Source organism: Poeciliopsis prolifica, unplaced genomic scaffold (genome assembly GCF_027474105.1).
Source record: "Poeciliopsis prolifica strain line A6 unplaced genomic scaffold, Auburn_PproV2 SCAFFOLD137, whole genome shotgun sequence".
In the NCBI taxonomy this organism is placed as follows: Eukaryota; Metazoa; Chordata; class Actinopteri; order Cyprinodontiformes; family Poeciliidae; genus Poeciliopsis; species Poeciliopsis prolifica.
This window is the reverse complement of record NW_026562512.1, coordinates 403,050-425,918: the sequence shown is the minus strand read 5'-3', so window position 1 is coordinate 425,918 and position 22,869 is coordinate 403,050. Positions and strand designations below refer to the sequence as shown.

General features: G+C 41.6%; 3 protein-coding genes across 3 annotated transcripts; 1 reads left to right on the top strand and 2 right to left on the bottom strand.

Moving 5' to 3' along the window:
• Window positions 1-727: 727 nt before the first annotated feature.
• Window positions 728-6,739, bottom strand: LOC129355520 (ras-related protein Rab-11A). Its single transcript, XM_055025120.1, has 5 exons — window positions 6,582-6,739; window positions 4,317-4,512; window positions 3,356-3,549; window positions 3,191-3,271; window positions 728-2,036 (listed from the first exon to the last, which is right to left on the bottom strand). Exons 1-5 carry the CDS (start codon window positions 6,619-6,621, stop codon window positions 1,900-1,902), a joined length of 648 nt encoding a protein of 215 aa, XP_054881095.1. The 5' UTR covers window positions 6,622-6,739; the 3' UTR covers window positions 728-1,899.
• Window positions 6,740-8,063: 1,324 nt separating this feature from the next.
• On the bottom strand, window positions 8,064-13,131 carry LOC129355518 (SH2 domain-containing protein 7-like). Its single transcript, XM_055025118.1, is given in 9 exon segments — window positions 8,064-8,150; window positions 8,693-9,150; window positions 9,153-9,257; window positions 9,260-9,319; window positions 9,322-9,337; window positions 9,990-10,214; window positions 11,029-11,194; window positions 11,274-11,363; window positions 12,952-13,131. Coding segments are annotated over 9 exon segments (1,317 nt in total). The 5' UTR covers window positions 13,104-13,131; the 3' UTR covers window positions 8,064-8,105.
• A 1,165-nt stretch (window positions 13,132-14,296) lies between these two features.
• LOC129355517 (death-associated protein kinase 3-like) lies at window positions 14,297-21,634 on the top strand. The gene is made up of 9 exons (XM_055025117.1): window positions 14,297-14,408; window positions 14,505-14,574; window positions 16,502-16,723; window positions 17,351-17,489; window positions 18,332-18,461; window positions 19,039-19,114; window positions 19,198-19,350; window positions 19,435-19,480; window positions 19,742-21,634. The coding sequence occupies exons 2-9, from the start codon at window positions 14,513-14,515 to the stop codon at window positions 20,396-20,398; spliced, it is 1,485 nt and encodes a 494-aa protein (XP_054881092.1). The 5' UTR covers window positions 14,297-14,408; window positions 14,505-14,512; the 3' UTR covers window positions 20,399-21,634.
• Window positions 21,635-22,869: the final 1,235 nt, after the last annotated feature.

The window sequence follows — 22,869 nt, the reverse complement described above, 5'->3', positions numbered from 1 at the left end:
GGCGTGTTGTCATCAGTTCTGTTCAACGCTGACCTGAACCTGAACCCTGACCTGAACCCCGAACCTGAACCCTGACCTGAACCCGAACCGAACCTGACCTGAACCCCTGTTAGCAAAAATATCGGCCATGTTGACCGATGTGTTTCTCCTCTAAACTTTTCTATTTAAAAAATTGTGAAATGGAACAAACGTGTCGCATTTGTGCACTGAATTATTGCACTGATGTCGCATTGTGTCTGAAAGTCTGCAGTAGCTGTTTGGGTCTTAGTGACCAAACTTTAGATAAGGAGCCGAATCGTTGTGGATAGAAATCTGTTTCCATGCTAACGGTTTGCATTCCTATCCGCTGCACGACTTCACGTCACGGCGCAGTGATGACATCATGACGTCACGGCGCAGTTATAACATCATGACGTCACGGCGCAGTGATGACGTCATGACGCAGTGATCACGTCACGGCGTGTGATGACATCATGACGTCATGGCGCAGTGATGACATCATGACGTCATAACTTCCAGCTGAAACACCAATAAATCTGAATTTAAATGTAAATGTGTATTTAGAAAGTTAAAAGTACATTTTAAAATATACAAACGTGAAAATGGCCGACATGTTACCGATCTGCGTGTTAGCTACTAACCAAGTTAAAAAATGTTCTGAGACACTCCATGCCAGAGGAATCAATAATTGAGTTGATCAGCAGGTTTATGACTGGTGCGTATTAAGATAAACTGATAACTTATATAGACACAATTGTACAATTCGTTGGTCTGTACAAAACATAAAACCATTCGAGTCGAGCCCACGCTTCGCCGTCACACTTGCTTGAAATGACATCATTTCATTCTGGTGTTTTCACTGAAATTACAGTCAGTTACAGGATTCAATATAGTAAAAAAAAAAAAGTCAACACAGGTTTAAAAAAACAACAACAACAGAACCAATGTGAACACGATCAGGACCAGAACTCAGAGAAAAGGAATCAGTTGGTCCAGAGCTGCCCTCTACCAAACACACACACTCCTGGGTTCAAACTGCCAGCACAACACACACTCAGGGTTTGAGCCGGACCGGACCGACCCTGTTGGCGCTGCCCACCAGAACCTTCTTCCAGAAGGAGGAATGAGAATGTCGGCTATGTAAGGCGAACGACAGAAAGCCATGCATCGTGTCGAATCAGAGGCAGCTCGGTGTAACGTAGGCGTCATGTGACCGGGCGGGGGGGGCCACGAGGCGGGGGGCCCAGCTGCATGGATCCGCCCGCCTCATGTGGTTCTAGTTCTGGATGTGCAGGAAATCTAACTTCAGCTAGAAGAGCGTGTTGTTAGGAATCAGTGATCGCCCGGCTCCTCTCTCTCCTGCTGCCATGGATTCTGGGAAAACGCCACGCAGAGTTAGCTGCACAGGAATGTCATCCGGGAAAAAGATTAGCGTTTCAGTCCTTCATTTTTCCAGAAGCGCTCGGCTCTGCATAGTCGGAAAAACGTGACGGATTAATTAGTGATGCGGCGCGATGCGGCGTTCCCGATCGGACCGCGCGGCGCCGCCTCCACAGTACATTGCACTAAAGAGGAGGAAGGGGGCGGGGCTTAAAAGCTGAGATACGATGTGCTTTACGGTGATTACATGAAGGAAGGAGACGAGGAAAAGAATCACATTCATATTTTAAGACATTTCAGTGACATGTCAGCGCATCTACAGTAATGAAATCTAAAGTGATATGAAATGCGCCTGCCGTCCTGCAGAAGCCTACAGGGGGAGGGGTCAGGGGTCAGGGGTCAGGAAGAGTTCAGGTCGCAGGATTAAATCTGCGTCTCGATCAGGCAGTCTGTTTGGGACGGTGGGGGGTCAGGGGTCACGGGGTCAAAGGGTGGGGCAGCAGCGGGTCCACGGCCGGGCTAGATGTTCTGACAGCACTGCATCTTTGGTTTGTTCTCAGTGGGCTGCACCTGGATGTTGACCACGTTGTTGCTAGGCGACATGTCGCTCTCCTGGCGCTCCGACATTTGCTTCTGGGAGACGATCCGGTAGATCTCTGCAGGGGCGAGGAAACGGATCACTGAACCACACTTTAACAAACAGACAAGAGATAAACAAGAGCTGAACACACAGAACCAGAAATAAACTTTAGCTCCGTGGTCCAAACATTTAATCAATTTATTACTGTTGATTATTTATTCTATTAAAATTTGTTTAATTAACTGATAACATCAGCCGACGTTGTAGTTTGGCCTCCATCCAGCCGGAGGCGCTGCTGGTAATCCTGAAGCAGAGCCAGTTGATACAGAAACAAACATGGTGGAGCCATAACAGAACCGGAAAGAAAACTGGTCCAAACAAAGTGTGACGTGTCCCACAGATCACATTGGTCCACCGCCAAGTTTACAAATATGATCATCATGTTAACTTATCACCACTTTGCTAATCTGTGAAGGCGAGGATTTGACTACAGATAAACGAAGAAAGCAGAAAAATAGTAACAGAAAAAAAATCATGAAGTCAATAATTAAAGTTTATTTTGAGGATTGTCACATTTTCAGAGTTTAATATCAATTAAATATCAACCAGACGTTACTGATGCATGAATTTCTGTTCATTATTTCACTAATTTTGTTCTCATCTTTTTTCAGCAACCCGAATATATTTCATATATTAAAAAATATTTAAGTGTAATAATGTGAAAAAAAAATCTACACCTGACAAAATATTGCTAAAATGTAATTATTTTTGAAATAAAATTGATCATGTTGTGAAATAATTAACTATTATGTTACGGAGAGACGATTGCCCTTCTTGATACAAGAGGAAACTGGGTTTTAATAAAACCAATGAGATCAATCACCTTTAGAGAAACTGATCAATACCAGCTTGTTTGGGTGGATTCTATAACTTCCTGTCATATTTAGTGTGTTTTTGCCTCTCAGTCTCATCCTGAAGCTGTAACTCCAGGTCAGCTGACCCACATTCCTCTGCAGGTTTAACGTCAGAACGTCCAATCAGACGCTGCGATGTTCCAGCCAGCTGGACCAATCAGACGCTCCGCCTCTCCCTGCTGTTATACGGCTGAGCCTCAGAGATAAGCCAGCTGTTGTGTGCTAGCCGCAGCTAACAGCCTCATAAAGCTCTGATAAGGACAGCGTAGGCCGGTTCTGCTGACAGGGACAAAGACGACCCATAAAGTCAGAGCACCCGTCAGGATGGTCTGGAAGGCCGTCTCCACGTTGGTGGAGTCCAGCGCCGACGTCTCCAGAAAGGACAAACCGTTTTTCTCTGTGAAGGAAAGTGAAGGAGACGTCTGTGAGACGCGTGACCAGCGGGACGGGTCGTCCATCCTGAGGCTGAATCTGGACTGACCGGCGAAGGCGCGGGCCTCGTCGGTGGGCACGGCGCGCAGGTGGCGCAGGTCGCTCTTGTTGCCCACCAGCATGATGACGATGTTGCTGTCGGCGTGATCCCGCAGCTCCTTCAGCCAGCGCTCCACGTTCTCATAGGTCAGGTGCTTGGCGATGTCGTAGACCAGCAGCGCCCCCACCGCGCCGCGGTAATACCTGCAGCATCACAACAACAGCATCACAACAACATCACACAGTCAGACTGTCACCTGAAAAATCTCTCAACTGTGGATACAAACATAAACATGTGTCATATTTCCCAGCAGCCACTTGGCCTGATGCTTTTTAAAGTGACAACTGAAATAAATTGTTCCTCATTCTGGGTTCCGTCTCTTTGATCATCATATTAATACGTTTTTAAAGTGATGATATGGAGCAAAATCAGAAACAGAGTTTCACAGCAGTCAACAGGAAGGAGATAAAGATGTGAGACAAAAGGACAGTTTTTGGTTAGCGTTAGCGCCTGCTACATTTTTTATATGGTTAGTGGTTCACCATTTTTAATGCGTGTAGTGATAGCTTCTGCTAATTTCCTAATGTTATGAGCATTAGCTTCTGCCAAGTTTGTCATGTGTTTTGCATTAGCATCTACCATTTTTAAAGAGATTAGCAGTTTAGGGTTAGTTTCTGCTCATTTTTTGTTTAGCGGTTAGCCAGTAGCTTCTGCAAATTTTTTGCACTAAGCGATTAATGTTAGCTTCTGCAAAATCTTTTTTGCTCAAAATGTTTCTATTGATAATTCAACAGAACTATAATACACTGTGCAGTTTCTGCTAATGTCTTATGTGTTTAGCATTAGCTTTGGCTAATTACTGTGTTTAGCATTAGCAGAACTAAGATTTTTGTTCAGTGAGTTAGCAGTGAACTTAGTGGTCGCCATCTGAACAGCTGAAGCAGCTCCCAGCATGCCTCGCTGGACTCACGCTGACGTGATGGCCCGGTAGCGCTCCTGGCCCGCCGTGTCCCAGATCTGGGCCTTCACCGTCTTGCCGTCCACCTGGATGCTGCGTGTCGCGAACTCCACCCCGATGGTGCTCTTACTCTCCAGGTTGAACTCGTTCCGGGTGAAGCGGGACAGCAGGTTGCTCTTCCCGACGCCCGAGTCTCCGATGAGGACCACTGAGGCGCAGAGAGCAGAGTTACAGTCCGGCCCGCTGGTTCTGTTTCCACTAAACTAACATTATGGGTTAAAGGGTGTGAACATTTATTTTCCCTGAAAATAAATTAAAAGATCCAAACCCATTTCTATCATTAAGAAAACCCTTAACCGGAAGTCGTAATTAAGAATAAAACTCAATCAGAGCATCAGTTTTAGTAATTATGACCTTAAAAATCCAATTTTGACTTTAATTCTTGTAATTATGAGTAAACCACAAAATATCTCCATAAGTAGCTCCAACTTTAAAACTGTAATTATGACTTAAAACTGATAAATATGAGTTTTAATCTTCTAATTATGACTTTTATTCTTTTAATTCTGACCCAGCTCATCATTTCATCCCAGAGGACAGACTGGTTACAGACTGGTCTGCAGAGGACGGAGGCCCAGGAGGGACAAACATCCTCTGGTGTCTCTGAATTTCCAACATTGTGAAATCAAAAGTCAACAAACATCCAAACTTTTATGATTCTGAGATTATGATCCATTTACAGTTAGGATTTAATGTTTTCAGTTTATTTTTCTGCGTTCACGATTAACAATGTTTACATTTGTGGCAAAAATTGGATTCTATGAAGCCATAGCATCTTTTCTACCAAACTGACTGGAGATTTAGTTTCATTTCACTTTTTGAAATTACTATGCTACAATAAAACCAGCTGGAAATGTGGCTGCGCTAAAAAACTAAACTTTCACAACTTTCTGCTTTGAGTCTCTCACCAAAAGTAAACAGCACAGCAGTATTTTGTTTTCAGAAATCAGTTGACAACAATCTAACAAAAACTTAAACCACCAGCAAAGTTTCCTGAGTTTCAAGTTTTCTTGTCTTGCAGAAGAAGATCATCAAATGCAGCTTGGATGTCCATGTAAAAACCAAATAAATCAACATGAAAAAACAAAATAAACCAAATACAACAATCAGTTGATAGCAATTAACCAATCAAACGTTTTAATCACCTCATCTCACACTAGTTTATAATTCATTTTATTTCTAGTCTTTGTTTATTTTTTGCCTGGAAACTTACACTATCTGAACATATTTCACATTCTGTTCCACATGACCTCAAACTCCAGGTGTTTGGGGGATTTTATGTGTCAAACCAAAAGAAAGTTGAAAATTGATGCTGAACCTGTGATCTGAAATGTGTGGTGTGCGTTTATATTCAGCTCTGCAGAACCTCATCTGTGGTTTCGCTCCACCAGCGCTGAATGAATGCACACAAAAAACATCTCCAGCTCACTCAGCCTGCATGGAGAACAGCAGTAACTCTTTCTAATGCTTCTTAGTTTGATTTAGGTCTGTACTTTGACTAGGCCACCCCATATCATCTCTGGCTGAAAGTTGAGAGTGTTTGTCCTGCTAGGAGGTGAATCTCCATCCTGGTCTCAGGTTTCTGCTGCCTCTATTTTTATTGAGGGATAAAATTCACATGCATGCCACACTTTTCAGAATTTTACTTGTGAAAAGAAAAAAAAAATCAAATAAAATCGGATTTTATGGGATTTAGCAAAACGGGTAAAGTTTAAAGGGAGTGAACACTTTCACTATGTTATGTAAATAAATAAATAAACACATTAATGTTTCATGTTAGCAGTAGTTAATAGTAATTTAAACTCAGTTGGACCCTCCCAGAACCTTTGCCACCCGAACAGAAACGACCCGTTCCGCGCCCAGGCTCTCCTCCCAGATCCGGTTCTGATGCCGGGCCCAGTTCAAAGCCCCGACGGATGACAGAAATCCTCCGGTCCGGACTCGGCAGGATGATAACGGTTCAAGGTGTGTCCCACAGCCAGCCGGCTAACCGAGCTAACCGCTAACACGAACCAAGAACCGCCGGGTCACAAAACAACGGCTTCGTTGTATCCGGATCGCACCAGAACCGTTTGAGCTAAAACCCACTGATTACCCGTTCTGACCCGGTCCAGAGACCCGCTGGGGTCGGAGAGTCAAACGGAACACAAAAGAAAAGGCTGGTTCCGTTAGCTGCCAGTTAGCCTGGGAGATAACAGCGACGGGAACACGACCTACCTTTGAACAGATAGTCGTACTCATCATCTCTGGTGCCCATCGTGCCAAAAAGAACAGATTAGTCCGATATTTGATTGATTAAAAACTAAAAATCAGAAATCTTTCTGACTCTCCAACGGGAATCTGTTTGGAATCTGGACGTGCCTCCTGTCTTCTTCTTCGCTAGAATCCAGGAGGCTGAACATTCCGACCCCTGGTGGTCAGAAGAGGAAACTGCGGCGGCAGATTCCGAGCCCAGAACAGACAACTGACTAAACTTAAAGATAACTTCACCGTATAGTAAGTCAGATCCTTACTTTGTAACAAAAACGCCTTCTACAAAACAATGACAGCTAAATGCAAATATTTAACATTCATTAACATGCGGAATTTTTTAAATAAAATTTATTGTGAAGTTGAGAGAAACAACAGAACATAACAGAAATTCTTGGAATTTGATTCTCTGATGGTTAAATTTCTATACAGGAAAACTTAACAAGCAATCATCAAATAGAAATACATTTTTAAAACAAATATTGAAAATTACAAAATAAATCGATGAAACAAAGATTGAACCAGCAACCTTCCCACTGAAGGATGACATTTAATCCATTATTTTATGTAATCTGCTTCACTAAATCTGGTTTTATGACAAAAAAAGTTACTGATTCCCATTTACCCAATATTTACTAATAAATCTGGTCGTTGCTAATAGTTGTCCTTTATGATTTAGTCATTTCATAACTACAACTGGATTGATTATCTTTAATGTTCATATAGATCATCAACCAAAAACCTTTATTTTTTTTCTACCTTAGAATGGAAACATTTTCTCATAAGTTGGGGAATGCATTTAGGCAAGAAGCAGACAGGTGAAACTCAGTGGTTTACAGTTAATTTACAATTTACAATATGCAATTTAAAATAAGAAAAACCAAACAGTAAAGTCCAGGGTGAATCCTAAACTACCTACAGGAGGAAACAGAAATACAGGATGAGAAAAGGAAGATATGACTGAGTTACAGCTGATCAGGAGCTGGATGGGAAGCCAGGCCACCATCTGTTTCCATCACAAAACCTTTTGCAAACGTTGTTAATATTCTATTTATTTAAAAAAATAAACACAATTTACAATAGCAGAGTTTTCATTGATTAAGAAACACAATTAACATCAGACATGATTAAGTTAAGTCATTAACTCATCCTTCAACTACTTCCTGTCTTCTTCTTTGTTGTTTCCATCAGTGGTAACATCCAGCTGTTGATCATGTGATGCAAAAAAAGTTCTGCTGCTGCAGCCAAAAAAAAAAACACTTCACCCTGTTGCCAAAAGTTTTTATCAAAACAAAAAAAAATTCTAAATTGCCATGTTTCCATAAAGCAAATTTAACTTAAAATATCAAATAGTGCAATTATACAATCAGTGGAAATGCAGCAACTGAAACAAAACTGAGGAAACGGCTGTTACATTAAAACCCAAACGGTCCAGAGTTACAGACGCAGAAGATCCAGAACCATCTTACAGGAACTTCAGGGTCGCATCCTTCATTTCTTCTTGTTATCAGGGAAAAATTTCTTCCAGTTAATGTTCTGCAACACAAAATTAAGAAACATTTTCAGATTTTATCAGCAGCATATTTCCACCTCGTTTTCACTGAGTGTTTTGGCGCTGTGCGGTTCGGTTCAGGGCCTTATGGGCCGACGGAACCAGGCGTTCCACCGCCAGTTTACGACGCCACAGGCAGAAAAAAACTGGAGAAAATTTACACCAAAAATCTCAGAAATTTCTGAGTCTCAAAAGTCGAAATGTTGAACTTGTGAAACTGAAATTTCCAAGTTTTTTTCTTGAAATGTTCTGAGATTTTTTGGCATAAGTGAGGCATCATCTTCTCTCTCTGCAGGGGCTCCAACACTCCGCTGCACCAGTGGGGCGCCGTTACCCCAAACAGCTAAAATGGCGTTATTTTAGCACAGCGTCACCAGTCAGAGAACCGTGGATCCTAACCGTACGGTACCATCTGGACCTGCAGCAGACCCAGGAATGGTGCAGGATCATCTGTTGTTTGGGCTTTATGATAGAAACAGATCAAATGGCTCAGTGGAAACATGCTGTTAGTTATTTCCATTCTTACATTTTTCCCCCAGGTGCTTTTGGGTTTTTTGTTCTTCACGTCCTCCACCGACTCGTACGTGTTGCTGTGGCCGGCGCCGTCTCCGGGGATCTGCTCGTACGTGTCATCGGGGGACCGCGTGGGGCCATCAGAGACCTCGGCGTACATGCTGCCTGCCTGCTGGGCCGGACCCCCTGCGGCGGCCTCGGACGATTGGTACAGAGGGTTGGGTCTCAGCTGGTCCAGGCTGCCGTTCTCTGGTTCTGACCCGGAGCTGCTCTGAGTCACACCTGGAGTGTGTGAGGAGTACGTGAGGCAGGTGACCTTCTTTGACGGGGCGGGCGCTGTGACAGAGAGGCTGTTAAACTTGTTGGAGTATTTCTCCTCCTTGTCGTCGTCGTTGCCCAGGTACGGCAGGGACTGGCTCCGGCTCTCCACCTGGCTCAGATCAGCACCCGGCAACATTTCTTTGTATAATGGCTTGAATTGTTTTCTGTTGGGTGGAAGGAGTCTCTGTTAGCGGGACACGGCGGAGTTGTCCTTCCTCTGTGTCTCGGCTCTCTGTTTGGGTTGGCTGGCATTTCACTGGATAGGACATTGTGTCTGGTAGAGATCCACTCAAGGAAAAACACAGAGGCATTCCTCTTTTGGTACCGGAGGAAGGGTCTGAAAAGAACAAAGCAAAACAATCCAATCCAAAACCTGTATTTGGAGAAATCATAAGCCATGCAGGGCCTGTCTACCCATAGCTTATGTTACTTGTTTTTTATTCTTTCGGACTAAAATGTAAATTCTTTTCTTGATAAAGCTGTTATTCCAATGCTGATGCGCTAACTGCAACCATGTTGCTGCAACATCTACAGGAATGGAAGGATCCACTCTCAGGAAAGTTGCATCAAACTGCGTTGCCATGTCTCTGAATGTTAGACGCAGCTGGACCGGGTCAGACCAGACCGTAGAGTTACTTCCATAAAGCTCAGTTTCTATGATGCTCTTTGTTATATTTCATGGTCAATTTAATGTTGGTGGCTTGGAGTTATCTGTAATATGCAGGTATGCAGAGCATAAAGTCCATGTACAAAATTCAATATTTAAACCAGTGCATGCATGGTCTGATGTATTCTCCGCTGATCAATTATTGTAAAGACCAGAAAAACTCTTTAAGAGCTGACATAAATTCAAAAACATGCAAATGGCCATTGGAGGCAAAGTAATTGAAATGGACTGTAAGTAATTAATTTATTTCTAACCAGGCTGACCTGCAGGTGAAGAGAAACCAGGATGACATGATCAGCTTTTCAGTGAGTTTCCATCCTACCTGTGAAAGAGACGATGCGTCCACGGATACGGTTCCCGTCAGCTTCCTGTTTCTGGACTTGGGAGGGAGGGAAGGCGCCGGTGCTGGATGAGATTCACTCTGATGCTGCTGAACCTTTTGTTTCTTGTCAGGTTCGACTTGGTCCCAGATGGAGCGCAGAGCTTGAACACTGACACCTGAAGTCTTCTTGGCATTGACCACATCATACAGATCATCAGCATCGTCCTAAAGAGTAACAGCAGTTACTGCACGGTCCGCAGTGCAGCGCTTCAAACATGAGTCGAATCTAACCAACGGCGCTCAGATTAAGGTCATACGGGTCAAACTTCACCACAACCATGTTCTACTCCAGTAGCATGAATTAGCTAACATGCTAACATTTGCTAGTTAGCAAGAAACAAAGCTAGTCAGGATTTTCTCAGGCTAAAGAGACATTTGGTAAAAAGGCAAAATATTCAAACTGTTTAGCATAGCAACATGCTAACATCTTCCTGATTATAACACTCAAATAGTTTGCTTTTGTGTTAACATTTGCATATCACAAAAGTCACAAATTCAATATTTTAATATTTTAGAGGTTTATAAAAAAGTGAAAATACAGAGTTTTACTGTATTTAGCACATTAGCATGCTAGCATTTCCTTATTAGCCCTGGCAATGTTAATTTATACAGACTTAAATAATATTTACTGAGTTTGATATTATTTGATCAGAAAAACTCAAATTATTCAAGAAAAATTTTTTTGTGGATTTTTTTGTACGTTTGCAAAGCAGCCAATTCAAACGTAAGCTAACTACCTACAAACTAAATACATTGGCAACTAACTAACACCTGGCTTCAAACTAAATATTAACTTGAAGTTTAATTAGGAAGCTAAAAACGTAACGTGAAGCTAAATAGTTTGGAGCTAAATATTTGACTAAACACTTTGTTGGTTTACGGTATTCAACTTGCTAATTCCATCTTAAACTGAAGGTCTGAGGACCAACAGATGAAGAGCTCAGTTGAAACATTTGTGAAACGGGATTTTGTGTCTCACCTGGCAGCAGCTGGAGGTGAGGAACTCCCCAAACGGCTGGATGGGCCGGACCTTGTAATACTCGATCAGCTGGGTCAGACTGCCAAACAGCTGACAGTCTCCTGCTATCACAAACTGCCCTTCAGGATTTTGGGAAATTACAAAATGGCGACACCTGTCTTGACCTCTGAAGGGCGGATAGTGGTTCAGTCAGAGAGTTGCGAGCGAATCACTCAATGATTTACTAGGAACCTTATTTGCCTCACTTGTAGGACAGGATGTAGCCGATGGCTTTATCACTGAGGCGGATGAGGAAGCAGCCCAGAGCTTTATCTCTCAGCACATCTTCTGCTTCCCTGCAGCGGAGTGGGAGAAAGGCAATTAAACAGAACTGCAGGCAAATTAGATTCAAAAATATCCTGTTTGCTGCGTCATGGAACTGCAGCAAACAGGTAGCGGCCATTGGTTCTATCAGAGGGAGAATTTATCGCACAAAGTCTGACGTGGCAGCGGTTACGTCAGAGGAAGAGAGGCCCAACAAGCAACGCAGGTTTGCAAACCTGAATGAGACGAGAAACATCTGCAACAATGATTTCTGGACAGATGAGACCAAAACAGAGACGTGTGACCAGCATCAAAAGAATGAATGTGTAGCAATGGCCTAGTCAAAGTCTTAACCTCGACCTGATTTAAATGTTGTGGTGAGACCTTCAGGAAGCCGGTTAGTCAGAATTTATTCACAACAACGTGAGAAAGTTTTAGAGATAACAGCGGCATCCAAACATTTTCAACGTTGGCCAAAATCACAAAGAAAGAACTCAGAATTTTTTTTTTTTTTTTTCAGTTAAAATTGCAAAATGGTTTTATTTTCAGTTCTTTTCCTTTTGCCTGCTAAGCTACAAAGTAACAAGTATTTTAATTAAAAAGGTCAGGCAAAAGGTCTCAAAGTTGTGCAGTTTCATAACTTGTCAGTAATAAAAATGAGAAAACTCTTGACTGCACATTTTTATAATTTTGTACGACTAAGTCAGTCTTTGAGTAAAAAGTTACTGGAGATTTGTGGCCCAACTTACTATGACAAAAAAAAACACACCTAATAAAAGAAAAACAAGAGTTTCTATTTCAGATATAAATTTGTCATGGAAAGTCTCCATCTGCCAGGCGTGGTCAAGGTGCGGCTCAGGGGCCTTTCGCTGCCCATGGAACAAATCTAGGCGGCCGTTAATCAGGAAGTTGATGCAGATTTAAAAACAAGGATTGGGGTGAAGTTTTCACGGATGAAACATCGAGTATTTATCCAGGTCTTTGCTTTGAATTGAATTTCTTCTACAGGTAAAAAGCTTTAACTAAAATGCATACCTGAGGAAGCAAATCAAGACGGAGCCACATTCTGCTCTGAAGTATTTCTCCTTTTACTTGAGCAAAATTTCTGAATTTTCTACCCGCTGAATGAAAAACAAACATGTTTTAACCCAAACCTCCCCAGACACACCCTGCAGTTTCTGTTTAGTGTCAGAAGTTTTTTATAGAAAGAAACTGATTTGTAAAAAAATTTCTTTAGCCTGATTTTATTTTTTGTTACCTATAAAAATTATTGTCATTTTGGTCCTTAAATACCAAAATCTGGTATTTGGTCCATGATGTATTTTTTTAACTATTACATACTTTTTGCTCTTGAGTAATTTCTTTGATCGCTACTTTTTACTTCAGTAAAAATATGTTGAGGTATTTTTACTTATAATTTTTGGGTGCTCTGCCTATTCTAGAAGCTAACTTTAGCATTCTGCTAACCAGAAAGAGAACTGAACGTGTGACTGAGATGCTGAAAACTCAAAACAGCCAATAAGAAACTTTCAGATCAACAAACTGAAACACTTTTAGCAGCTGCAGCAGCAGATCAGGATTAAATCAGATGAACTTTTATGGAAGTGGTGCAGATCTTACTTTCTGGCAGCGAGGCCCTGGAACCAGTCAGGGAAGTTTCCATTCTGCAGGATGAGAGGCGCCTGCGTGTCGGTGAACCACCTGATCACCAGTTCCTTCAGGCCTCCATCTGCCGCCAGCGCCTGCAGGTCCTCCATCGACTGCTTCGCCATCCTGGGCCGTCCTGGCCGGGCAGCGCCGTGATCATGTAGTCACTAACTGAGTGTCCAAAGGAAGCAGAGGCTCATTTGACTGTTTCAGTTGAATGTCAGACCCACATGAAAGATGCTATTGTTCCAGTTTATCTCCTGAGCTCCACCTGTCCTCCTGTCGCCTGTTTCATTTTCATATCTCTGTTCCTGCCCAGATTGATCTTTAACTGCTTGGCTGTAAACTCTAAAATCTTTGTTGTGATACATTTTGAGTTGCCATACATTTTTTTTTTATTATTTCACATAATAATTATCAGTTCCACTAACTAAAAATTAGCTAACCTATCCCTAAAGCACTAACTGGAAACATTCATTCCACTAATGCTAAAGCAAAACCCAACATAATTAATCATGGAAGCTTTCCTTAAGAACTATACCAACATTTCATCTAGCAGATTCTAACGCTAAACTGATTTATCAACATCTAGTGGAGGCTAGTGCTAAAGCGCTACAACATAGTTTTTTAATGAAAGCTAATGCTAAACTATCAACAAATTATTTATTGGCAGTTAATGCTAAAGCTCTACACCAAATACTAGCAGAAGCTAACGCCAACACAATATAACAACATGGTATTTAGGCTCAAGCAGCAAATTTAGTCATGTTGACACCCAACTTGGCAATACTAACATGTTTAACATGGATCCAACATGTAATACATGTTGCTATAACATCTATGTAAAGCCTGACTTTTGTCAAAATGTCTAAAATAAATTCATAAAATGATCCTGAAAATTTCAACCTGGAAAAGAAAGTTGACATGAAAACGATGTGGGAACTTTAAACACAATAAATCTATAAATTCATATAAAAGTTTACTTAATTTTTTTGTATTTTCTTTAATTATCCAGAAAGATTTTTCCACCAATTAGCTTGCTTTTTGTTTAAGTGACAGAGCTGAACGAGTACGGAAAGAGCCGCCAAACTTCATTCAAAGTAATGCAAATTAAAATTTACTTCAATTTCTACAAACGTCAATGTGGGATTTTTTTTCATGACATAATCGTCTGAATACTGTTCGGTTGTTATTTAACTCGGCTTAAAAAATACAGTTCTATAGTCTTTATTGTTTCAGGTATTTGACTTTTATTCTTGCTAGCAGACGTCCCGTTGCAGAGCAGAGCCGCGTTAAATTGGCAACTTTCAGAGAGGAGTCTGGTACGGAGTTCGGAGGTGACTTCAGTGTTCGCGTTTGGAGCAGAGCAGACAGACCAGGGGGACATTCTGGACCGGTGAACAGAAGCAGTTTTATTTTATAAAGAAAAGGTTTGCTTCCACAAATCCATCTGACGGTCTGAAGGTGTGACTTTAGTTTTCAGGTTATTTCCAGGATGATTTGTGGGTGAAACGTGTTGCTTCCAGCTGCAGCCATGGATTCATTCAAGCAGCAGAATGTGGAGGATTTCTATGAGATTGGAGAAGAACTGGGCAGGTATTCATGCAATACTCAACAGTTGTCTGCATTAAGAAATAACTGATAATTAATGCTGATTTGATTAAAATAATGATTATAAATGTCACCAACATGATAGTCACAGGTTTAGTCTTTGTGGGACAAACTGGAGGATTTGTTCTGGTATCATTCTCATGTTTTCACTCAACATTTAGTCGGTTCCTATTTGGAGGATATCACGTTTACTTCAAGATCTCTGGGAATTCAGGATGCAGACATATCTGAGGGTTCCTTTTAGATTTCTTGAGTGGTTTTATGTTCCTTTTGGAAATATCCAAATTTCCTCCGAACTTTTCTTTTTTATCTGTTCATAAAGTTTTTAGTTTGCTATGAAAACATTCAGACTTTCATGGATATTCAGGACTTTCTAAATGTGCTAAAAGTCTGAAATGTACATAATGTAAAGTGGGAACGGTTGCCGATCTGACCTGAACCAAATGATAATCTCTGAATCGTTATCTGATGTCACCAAAGTTTGAATTTCCAGGTGAACTTCAGAGACAGCAGCAGCTGCTCTTCTGATCATGCTGCTTTTTAAAGGCCTCCTCTATCTTTAGCAGCAGTTTTGTGCCTCAGCGGCGGCACGTCTCAGTGTTCGGTTACAAACTGGTCAGCAGAGGAAGCAGCCTGAGAGCTGGCCTAAACAGTAGTGCCATGTTTTTAAGTTTTTATGTTTTCTGCGTGTTTTTGTGTTTTTGCCCATACGTGTCAGGCTGATGCAGTCCAGATGTGTCTTTCTGCAGAATGTGTGCAGGACAAAAATAGAAGTGAGACAGACAGAGATTATCATCAGAAAAGCTCTAAAATATTGTAAAAGCCCTTGAATGGGGTCAGATAAGGGTTAGAATGACACCTTTTTCTTTCTTCCTCCAACTTCCTACTGAGAGCAGCCATTATTTTAATAATTGATTATTTTATCGATTATTCTGATGAATAATCAGAAGAAATGGGCACTTTATGCAGCTTTTTTTAATTGAACAACCTCAATGTATTTTATACAACATTAAAATGCATAGGAAACTGCACAATAACAAATAATTACATTTATACACAGACATTTTACTGCTGAATAAGTAGCAACAACATTCCTTTCGTGAACGTTTGATCATTTGTAGCAAAGGATGCGTCTAATTAATTTTGATATTTGGATTTGTTTAGATAATTTTGTTAACTTTTTCACCCTTACATTAATTTAAATTAATTAAAAACACGGCAGCGGTGACTTGGAGACATCTTTTTTTCTTAAATGTGACGTTTTGTGAAATAATTTTTTTATCCCTTTTGAATGATCAGATTAATTAATTAACTTTCATTTTCTCTAGATAGAAGTTGTAAGAGTTATTTTTTTGTCTATGTTTTTACTAGAAACTTACCATATATATATTTCAGACAATTAAGTCAGAATTGTGTTCAAGAAAAAAGCACTTGTTGCCGTCCTCTACTTTTTTTGGAAAGATTTTGATTTGGAACACATTTATATTAAATGTAAGATGTGTTTTTATTTATTTTTATGTTGCTCTTAGTATATTGTTTTCTCAGTAAATGACTTTTTTAGTCTGCATACTCCAGTTAACAATTAATCAATTACTGAATTGGTTGACGATTATTTTATATTAATCGTTTCAACCGCTGGCTGCACCCATGCGGTTTGGTGGTCAGCGCCCCCTAGTGGTCTGGAGGCCCTCGCAAATTTACAGCATTTCATTCTTCCAATTGTTTTTGATACTTGCAGCCTTTTTACAATTTCTGCTTGCGTGTGTTCTGGTTTGCATCATTCCTGTGTCGTAAGGCGTTTTCACACGTTCAGGTTTATTCTGCTTTCCTGATGTCGGATCCGAACTGCAGCTGACCTCTGACCCTGCTGCCCTGAGTCTACCCTACCCCTCACATCGTGTCTGTGTTTCAGCGGCCAATTTGCCATCGTGAAGCAATGCAGAGAGAGAAGCTCGGGTCTGGACTACGCCGCCAAGTTCATCAAGAAGCGGCAGAGCTTGGCGAGCTCCCGGGGCGTCCGGCGGGACGACATCGAGCGGGAGGTGACCATCCTGCAGCAGGTCCAGCACCCTAACATCGTCACTCTGCACGACGTCTACGAGAATCGCACCGACGTGGTGCTCATCCTGGAGCTGTGAGTGGCAGCACACCGCCACCGTGTGGCTGCTGGGGGAACTTCATGCGTCTTCGACAGAAACGTGCATTTTCTCAACTTTGGTCAGGATTTAGTTAAGGGCTGCGACTGCAAATTAGTAATAATTTATTCTGGCGATTAATTTATTATTTGAATGATTAGTTGGATATTTTTGTTATTTAATTGATTAACCAGATAGAAAATTGGCAGATATTTATTTAACCACTTCAACTTATTTCACACAACATTCAAAATACATAAAAAGATAAAAAAAAACTAATAATTAAATACATTGATTAAGTAAGAAAATCAACGTCTTATTGCAATAACAGCATGTCTTAATATTACCAAACTAGTATTGATGGATGGATGGATTAATCGTTTCAGCCCTAATGTCCTTCTGTGGACATGCAATGAAGGAAGTCTTCAACATAATCCTTTTTTTCATTGAATCCTGCATGGTGACCTTGTCCCAGCTTGTTTACATTGCAACTGGACGCCAACAGGGGGCAGAATTTAGCTGCAGAAAGATGCTGTTTGTCAGAATGTCATCAATTTACATGATTAGAAGAAAGTTCCTGCAGCTGGTTCCGGTCCAGCTGAAGCCGTGTCTGGTTCTGGTTTCAGGGTCTCTGGCGGTGAGCTCTTTGACTTCCTGGCCCAGAAGGAGTCTCTGATTGAGGAGGAGGCCACTCAGTTCATCCAGCAGATCCTGGAAGGAGTGAACTACCTCCACACCAGGAAGATCGCCCACTTTGACCTGAAGGTTGGTCCCACCCTGACCCGACCCGGGAGGTGTGGTCCCCTGAAGAGGTCACAGCGTGACCTCCAGAGCTGGACTCATGTCACAGCAGAGTATCAACCCTCTTTACTGAATGTTCATCTTTCGTTTCCCACTGAAGGACAAATAAATACTTTTCTATTCTAATAATGTTTTGGTTCACAGCTTTTATGAAGCAAACATGCGGATGGATGGATGAACTGATGGATGGATGGATGAACTGATGGATGAACTGATGGATGGATGGATGAACTGATGGATGAATGGATGAACTGATGGATGAACTGATGGATGGATGGATGAACTGATGGATGGCTGGATGATGGATGGATGGATGGATGGATGGATGGATGGATGGATGGATGGATGGATGGATGGATGGATGGATGGATGATTGGATGGATGGATGGATGGATGGATGATGGATGGATGATGGATGGATGATGGATGATGGATGGATGATGGATGGATGATGGATGGATGGATGGATGGATGGATGGATGATGATGGATGGATGATGGATGGATGGATGGATGGATGATGGATGGATGGATGGATGATGGATGGATGGATGATGGATGGATGGATGGATGGATGGATGGATGGATGGATGGATGGATGGATGATGGATGGATGGATGATGGATGGATGGATGGATGGATGGATGATGGATGGATGGATGATGGAATTGTTTGGTCAGCTCAATGTTTTGTTTGTTTCGGGTTTGTCCGTTTTGTTTGTTTTCTGGATCGTTGTGTGAAAACCTTCCACTCTGCTCTAATCTGGAATAATCCCGCTCTAATTTGGAATAATCCCGCTGTCTGCAGCCAGAGAACATAATGCTCCTGGATAAGAACGTGGCGCTGCCCAGGATCAAGATCATTGACTTCGGCCTCGCCCACACCATCGAAGCCGGCGTCGAGTTCAAGAACATCTTGGGAACGCCGGAGTTCGTAGGTGAAGCTCGGTCCGATCGGCTCGGTCCGATCGGCTCGGTCCGATCGGCTTAGACTGACTTCATGATTGTGCGGATTATTTGTTGATACTTTCTTTTTTCATCAGTTGAGCTCGGCTTGTCCCAATAAGCAATAAATCCATTCATCTCAACAACAAACTCAATAATTTCCATTTGCATGATTTATCATTTCTACCAAAAACTGGACGACGAAAGTCTTGATTTTGGTGCTTTGGTCTCAACCAGCACTTTTTTGAAGAACAGTTTTGTTTCCAGAAACGTAACAATTAATTTGATCTGTTGTTTTATTTATTTTTTATGTTTAAATGTCTTCCAGTTCCACAGTGTTATTATAATTATTAATATTAGATTTTCGTGATAAGTGTTAGGGCAATTTATCGCCCAGGAAACTGTATTATTGTGGCCTGCTGACACATTGACTCTTTATGAAGACTTTGTCCTGAGGAATTAATACTTATGAGCTTCAGGACTGAAGTTTATGAGATTCTGATCTGGAAAAGTGATTTCTGAAGGAAATAACCCAGTTGGCTTGTACGTCCGTCTTGTTTTCTGTTTCAGCTCCAGAGATCGTGAACTACGAGCCGCTGGGGCTGGAGGCGGACATGTGGAGCGTCGGAGTGATCACCTACATCCTGCAAGTGAACCGGAGGCTCCTGAGCAGAACCGCCTCCAGAACCGTACGGGGCGAGCCGGGCAGTGATGTTTGTTTCGTTCCAGGCTGAGCGGGGCGTCTCCGTTCCTGGGGGAGACCAAGCAGGACACGCTGGGGAACATCTCCGCTGTCAACTACGAGTTCGACGAGGAGTTCTTCGGTCACACCAGCGACCTGGCCAAGAAGTTCATCAGCCAGCTGCTGGAGAAAGACAAGAGGTAATGAATGAGGTGCGACATACTCTCCACAGGAAGGTGGCGCTCATGTTCTGAGGAGCTCGTTATTCTGTCTTTGTCTCCAAGGAAGAGGTTAACAATTCAGGATGCTCTCAACCACCCGTGGATTAAGGTAATCCATCATCCAGTAGCCTGGCAGCATCAGGGTGTGAATGAATGAATGAATGAATGAATGAATGAATGAATGAATGTGAAGCGTTTCTGGCATTTGGACTTGATAGAGCCATTCAAGGTTTGTGGATCCAGGAAAGCATGTTTAAGATACAAGGTCCTTGGTCATGACATCATTCTCAAGGTTTCCAGAACCTTGGAGACCCGAATGAAGCCTTAAAGCCTTCCTTTGTTCTCTCAACTCTCCTTTTGAATCTTCCAGTCCAACGAGCTCAAAGAGGAGAATAAAACCCAAGAGCCAAAGAAATGGGAACGCCGCCAGCTGAAGACTAAACGTCTGAGGGAATACACCATCAAGTGCCACTCCAGCATGCCGCCCAACAACACCTACGTGAACTTTGAGCGCTTTGCTCAGGTGGTGGAGGACATCGACCAGATGGAGGGCTCCTTTTTCAGCCTGGCGGCGGCCCACGACTCCCTGCAAGAGGACATCGACGCCTTGGTCTCCATTTACAACGAGAAGGAGGCCTGGTACAAGGAGGAGAGCGAGGCCGTGCGGCACGAGCTCTCCCAAATCCGCTACGAGTTCCGGAAGGTGGAGGCCTCCAAGAGGAGCCTGCAGGACGACATGCAGGCCTTCAGCTGCGGCCTGGCCGCCGTCACTGAGCGCTTCCGGGAGAGGCAGGGCCACTTCGACGCCCTGCAGCTGGAGCTCAGCAACGAGCTGAAGTGGGTGCAGGAGGCGGTGGGCTCCCTCCCAGCAGATGGAGGAGGTGGAGGCTATCCCAACTGCAGCTTCACCACCGTTTTCAACAACGACGTGAACGAAGCTCTCAAGGAGCTGCTCAGCCGCTCCTGCGGAGGAGAACTGCTGTCCGGAATCAACCTGGACCTCACCGAGACCGGGCAGCAGCGCTAAAAACACAGATCTGGGTCCGGGAGGAGGTTGGGTCCAGAGCCCTTCCTTCTTTCTTTTCTTCCTCCTCATTATTTTTTACTGTATAATGGACTCAGCAGATCCAGAACTGTGTGAAGTTGGTTCTGATTTTGGGTGGAACCTTCAGTTGAACATGTAGGACCTCTGTTGATGAGACGCACTTCGGCCTAATGCTGAGGTTGCGACATCATCACACTCTTACCCCTCTTTAGCACTCCGGTCCATCACTGCAGCATTTCTGATCCTGCCTCGCCTCTACTTTCACTAATGACCCGCTGGGCCTTCCTCAGAACCTCTGGGAATCAGAACCACAGATCCAAACAGGATAGCAGACTGTTGGCCAGGCTCATTCCCAGAGATGCAGCAGGAAATGCAAGGGTCTAGTTAAAGTTTTCAGCAGAAGGAGAACTTTGTGGTTTCCATCAGTTATTGCAGGAAAAACATGTTCAAATGTCAATAGGAGCTTCTGACTCCTTTAAAGAATAGGGAGAGTATTTGTTAGCTAACGCTAACGCTAACAAATACTCCGTCAGATAACGCTAATAATCAGTTTGTTAGCTAACGCTAATAATCAGTTTGTTATCTAATGCTAATAATCAGTTTGTTATCTAATGCTAATAATCAGTTTGTTAGCTAACACTGATAATCAGTTTGTTAGCTAACGCTAATAATCAGTTTGTTAGCTAACGCTAATAATCAGTTTGTTATCTAACACTAATAATCAGTTTGTTAGCTAACGCTGATAATCAGTTTGTTAGCTAACACTAATAATCAGTTTGTTAGCTAACACTGATAATCAGTTTGTTAGCTAACACTAATAATCAGTTTGTTAGCTAACGCTAATAATCAGTTTGTTAGCTAACACTAATAATCAGTTTGTTAGCTAACACTGATAATCAGTTTGTTAGCTAACGCTAATAATCAGTTTGTTATCTAATGCTAATAATCAGTTTGTTATCTAACACTAATAATCAGTTTGTTAGCTAACACTAATAATCAGTTTGTTAGCTAACGCTGATAATCAGTTTGTTAGCTAACACTAATAATCAGTTTGTTAGCTAACACTAATAATCAGTTTGTTAGCTAACGCTAATAATCAGTTTGTTATCTAATGCTAATAATCAGTTTGTTAGCTAACACTGATAATCAGTTTGTTAGCTAACGCTAATAATCAGTTTGTTAGCTAACACTAATAATCAGTTTGTTAGCTAACGCTGATAATCAGTTTGTTAGCTAACACTAATAATCAGTTTGTTAGCTAACGCTAATAATCAGTTTGTTATCTAATGCTAATAATCAGTTTGTTAGCTAACACTGATAATCAGTTTGTTAGCTAATGCTGATAATCAGTTTGTTAGCTAACACTGATAATCAGTTTGTTAGCTAATGCTGATAATCAGTTTGTTAGCTAATGCTGATAATCAGTTTGTTAGCTAACACTAATAATCAGTTTGTTAGCTAACACTAATAATCAGTTTGTTAGCTAACGCTAATAATCAGTTTGTTATCTAATGCTAATAATCAGTTTGTTAGCTAACACTGATAATCAGTTTGTTAGCTAATGCTGATAATCAGTTTGTTAGCTAACACTGATAATCAGTTTGTTAGCTAATGCTGATAATCAGTTTGTTAGCTAACACTAATAATCAGTTTGTTAGCTAACGCTAATAATCAGTTTGTTATCTAATGCTAATAATCAGTTTGTTAGCTAACGCTGATAATCAGTTTGTTAGCTAACACTAATAATCAGTTTGTTAGCTAACGCTAATAATCAGTTTGTTATCTAATGCTAATAATCAGTTTGTTAGCTAACACTGATAATCAGTTTGTTAGCTAATGCTGATAATCAGTTTGTTAGCTAACACTGATAATCAGTTTGTTAGCTAATGCTGATAATCAGTTTGTTAGCTAACACTAATAATCAGTTTGTTAGCTAACGCTAATAATCAGTTTGTTATCTAATGCTAATAATCAGTTTGTTAGCTAACGCTAATAATCAGTTTGTTATCTAATGCTAATAATCAGTTTGTTAGCTAACGCTGATAATCAGTTTGTTAGCTAACACTAATAATCAGTTTGTTAGCTAACGCTAATAATCAGTTTGTTATCTAATGCTAATAATCAGTTTGTTAGCTAACACTGATAATCAGTTTGTTAGCTAATGCTGATAATCAGTTTGTTAGCTAACACTGATAATCAGTTTGTTAGCTAATGCTGATAATCAGTTTGTTAGCTAACACTAATAATCAGTTTGTTAGCTAACGCTAATAATCAGTTTGTTATCTAATGCTAATAATCAGTTTGTTAGCTAACGCTGATAATCAGTCCATCAGCTGAAGTTGTGACCATAACTGAAACAGCTGCAGAATGACAGAGTTTAAACTGCAACTTGCTGCCAGTCACACTCCAATGAGCCGTGTTGTTCCTGTATTCTGGAGAACTGATTGGGTCCA

Bases quoted from the DNA above. Each gene is read 5' to 3' on its own strand.
- LOC129355520 (XM_055025120.1), bottom strand. From the start codon at position 6,621: ATGGGCACCAGAGATGATGAGTACGACTATCTGTTCAAAG. The intron at 4,513-6,581 runs GTAGGTCGTGTT...TCTGCGCCTCAG, and splicing joins GTACGACTATCTGTTCAAAG to TGGTCCTCATCGGAGACTCG. The intron at 3,550-4,316 runs GTGAGTCCAGCG...GTGATGCTGCAG, and splicing joins TACCGGGCCATCACGTCAGC to GTATTACCGCGGCGCGGTGG.
- LOC129355517 (XM_055025117.1), top strand. From the start codon at position 14,513: ATGGATTCATTCAAGCAGCAGAATGTGGAGGATTTCTATGAGATTGGA. The intron at 17,490-18,331 runs GTTGGTCCCACC...CGCTGTCTGCAG, and splicing joins TCGCCCACTTTGACCTGAAG to CCAGAGAACATAATGCTCCT. The intron at 19,351-19,434 runs GTAATGAATGAG...TTTGTCTCCAAG, and splicing joins CTGCTGGAGAAAGACAAGAG to GAAGAGGTTAACAATTCAGG.